The sequence below is a fragment of the Nicotiana attenuata genome, chromosome 2, assembly GCF_001879085.1.
Source record: "Nicotiana attenuata strain UT chromosome 2, NIATTr2, whole genome shotgun sequence".
NCBI classification, from domain to species: Eukaryota; Viridiplantae; Streptophyta; class Magnoliopsida; order Solanales; family Solanaceae; genus Nicotiana; species Nicotiana attenuata.
Genome location: NC_031990.1, coordinates 38,611,521 through 38,614,866, shown reverse-complemented (window position 1 = coordinate 38,614,866; position 3,346 = coordinate 38,611,521). Strand labels below are relative to the sequence as shown.

The 3,346-nt window shown below is 34.7% G+C and overlaps 1 protein-coding gene across 1 annotated transcript; it reads left to right on the top strand.

Annotated features, from left to right (window-relative positions):
• Nucleotides 2,280-2,853, top strand: LOC109222935 (glutaredoxin-C9-like). The gene has a single exon (XM_019387222.1). It carries the CDS (start codon nucleotides 2,298-2,300, stop codon nucleotides 2,727-2,729), a length of 432 nt encoding a protein of 143 aa, XP_019242767.1. The 5' UTR covers nucleotides 2,280-2,297; the 3' UTR covers nucleotides 2,730-2,853.

Here is a 3,346-nt window from a genome sequence, read left to right as displayed (position 1 = left end):
GAAGGATAATCTTCAATATCAGAGAGAGTTTACAAGTTTTGCTTTCAAATGAATCGTTCTCCAAATTAAAGTTCGAGAGAGTCTCTTACTAGGTATCTCCTCCCCTATATATAAGGGCTAATCCCTTTCTGTACCCTAGAGGACATACCCTAGGGAATATACGTGGGAATATTCCAAAATACCCCTAATTGGGCCTATACTGCTGCAACAGTCGTCCGTCCTATATCCGCTATCTGTCATCTTTCGTAGGACGTCCCGCTTACGAAGATCTTGTCTTCCATCGCCTTTGGCAAATAGCTGTGATCGTCAAATTTGGACTCATACACTCCCTTGGATTATATTGATGAAACATTATATTGTTTTTCTAGTATATAAGAAATTTAAGTACCCATTTAGAAGGATAGATGACTATTGCCCTTTACGCTATATATACATGATTCTCTCTCTCTGTTCTCTTCCCTGATTGTTGAAAATGATGTAATCGACGTGTTATCTTCTACATAAATAATCTGATTAACTTGTGAAACGCAAGAGCACTTCTCAAATAATTCTGTGTTCACATTTAATTTAAAGTTGACTTGAACATATAATTTCGAATCTCATCGCGTTTATATATATGACTCATGTTAGTAAGTCCCATTCTACTTAAGATAAGTGAATAATGTCATAAAAATCAATTTACTCCTGACCGAGTAATTATAAGATGTGAAAAGAGATGCAGAATAATATCCCTACACCATCCCAGCGTGCAATATGCAAATCATAGTATCAAAACTTTGAATCTCCAGATTTCTTAAATATTTGTGACCAGTTAGATTCGATCTTTCTCTATTAATTATGTTAGAAGAAAATCTAACAGACGGGGAGAAAAAGAATCTGGCGCTGATATTAAATATAGTCAAATTTATGCTTGTCATATAACAAGGATTTGTTAGTTGAAACATAATTATATAATCAGATTACTTATAAGTAAATTTTTATAAATACTAGTAAGTAATTTGATAAAAATAATAACTAATTTGCTATCACAAGTTAAAATTAAAATTTACTAATATCGTAATTATTAGTATTATAACTTAAATCCATATCCATTTCCGATTGTACTAATACAACATAAGCAAAGTGAATGCTCCAATTTTTTACCACCAACTGCGAATAATTGACTTTGATTCTTTACTTTGTTATTTCACAGTGGCTTATGCGGAAGCAAAATAGTATTTTCTCCGTTTCAGTTTATGTGATTTTATTTCCTTTTTGGTCCGTTTAAAAAAGAATGATCCCTTTCTAAATTTGGTAACAATTTAGCTTAAACTTACAATTCTATCCTTAATGAGAAACTTTTATAACCACACAAATATTCTGTAGCCCTTTTTGACTTGTTTAAGACCACAAATTCAAAAGTCTTCATTTTTTTCTTAAACTGCATGCCCAATCAAACAGGTTCACATAAATTGGAACGGAGAGAATACTATTCATTGTTTAAGAAAATTATTTAATAGTAGTAGCATTAACATCTTTAAATGAGCAATAATTGTTAAAATATTTTTCAAAAATTATATAAATTATTTATAGATTTAAAACCAAAAGTACTGTAATTAATATCGACTTACTTTTATAAAGTACTCCCTCTGTTTCATATTAAATGAGGTATTTTCCTTTTTAGTCTGTTCCAAAACAAATGACACATTTCTAAATTTGGAAATAATTCAACTTTAAACTCTTCATTTTACCCTTTTTGCCCTTAATGAGAAGCTTTTATAGCCACACAAATGGCATGGCCCCATAAACCTTTTACCCCTTAAGCTTTTAAGACCACAAATTTCAAAAGTCTTCTTCTTTTTTCTTAAACTCCGTGCTGAGTCAAACTATCTCAAATAATATGAAACGGAGGGAGTAACATTTATTTTGGGTAAAATAAAAAGCTACTAAAAGGGGATCATCAAAAGAAAAGTTTTATTTTGTGTCTCATACAACTTACACTAGTTGTATGAGGCTTATTTTTGTTTTACAAATTTGTGGACCCCAATCTTACACTTCTGTGTCCACAGAAATCTGAGACAAAAAAGTTGCCTCAGACGCAAAATAAAATTTTTCTCATCAAAATCAAGATGACGTAGTCAATTGGAGTAGAAAAGTAGTTTGTGACGCATTTTACACGTAGCAAATAGTAAGTGTGATCCCACTATTACATCACAGCCGTTGACGATAGTCTCCTGCTTCCAATTGTATATATTCCACGCTGGCTTGCGCTTCACTTCCCTCTCCCCTTTCATTCCGCCCTACCATTTACCAATACCATGAGTCGAACTAACCCCAGCGGCAGCGGCAGCGGCGGCGGAAGCATGAGCTCCTCCTCCACCACCAAGAACGGCTGCTCCACCAGTCGCGGATCACAGCCTAGTGAGAGTAACTTGAATACGAGGTTGGCGAACTTGGTCGCGGAAAACGCGATAATCGTGGTAGCCACACGTGGGTGCTGCATGTGTCTTGTCGTGAAGCATTTGCTGCTGGGTTTGGGTGTAAACCCTACCATTTTCGAAGTCGATGCAGCGGAAGAAGCCACCGCGTTGGAGGAGCTGTCGAGAATTGAGGGTGGCGGCGTTCAGGAGAAGTTGCCGGCGGTGTTTGTAGGAGGGAAGTTGTTAGGAGGGGTAGAAAAAGTGATGGAAACTCACATTTCGGGTGAATTAGTTCCCTTGCTTAAACAAGCTGGTGCCTTATGGCTTTGACTTTTACTCATTCTTAATCCTCTCTGTCTTTCGTGTTTATTGACAAAAAAACTAGGAATTTAATTTTTTGGGTGGTAAAAAAAAGGAAGAAGAAAAGTGAAGAAGAATATCCATTTCCTTTCTACAGTTTTGAGTAATCCTTAATGTGGTGTAGATTTGCAGTTCGTTACCACCATTTTTCCTTAGTAATTAAGAACTTCTTTTGTGGTCAGTGACATTTAAATTCATGTGCATATTGATACAGTACTCGTGAGATTAGCATAAACATTCTAAACAAGAGGAAAAAACGTAAATTAAAGTACACAGTTAATGATCAAATAAGGCATTAACTATTTCGGTCGGAAAACAATTGTATGTCTCCATTTAGATTTTATATATAATAATCCCATCTACCATGAGTCTACTTTGACACTTAATATGTTTAAAGGAATCGAAAGTGGACTAACGAAAAAATTAGATATTTTGCCGCCTAGCAATAAGCTGATCCACATGAGTTATAAATGACGACGAAAAAGAAAGGAGAGGGGAAAGAAAACAAGGGAAAAAAGAAACAAAAAAAATAGAGAGAGAAAGTTAATTAACGAATCATTTCACTAAAGACATTTTCTTCTGTTGCA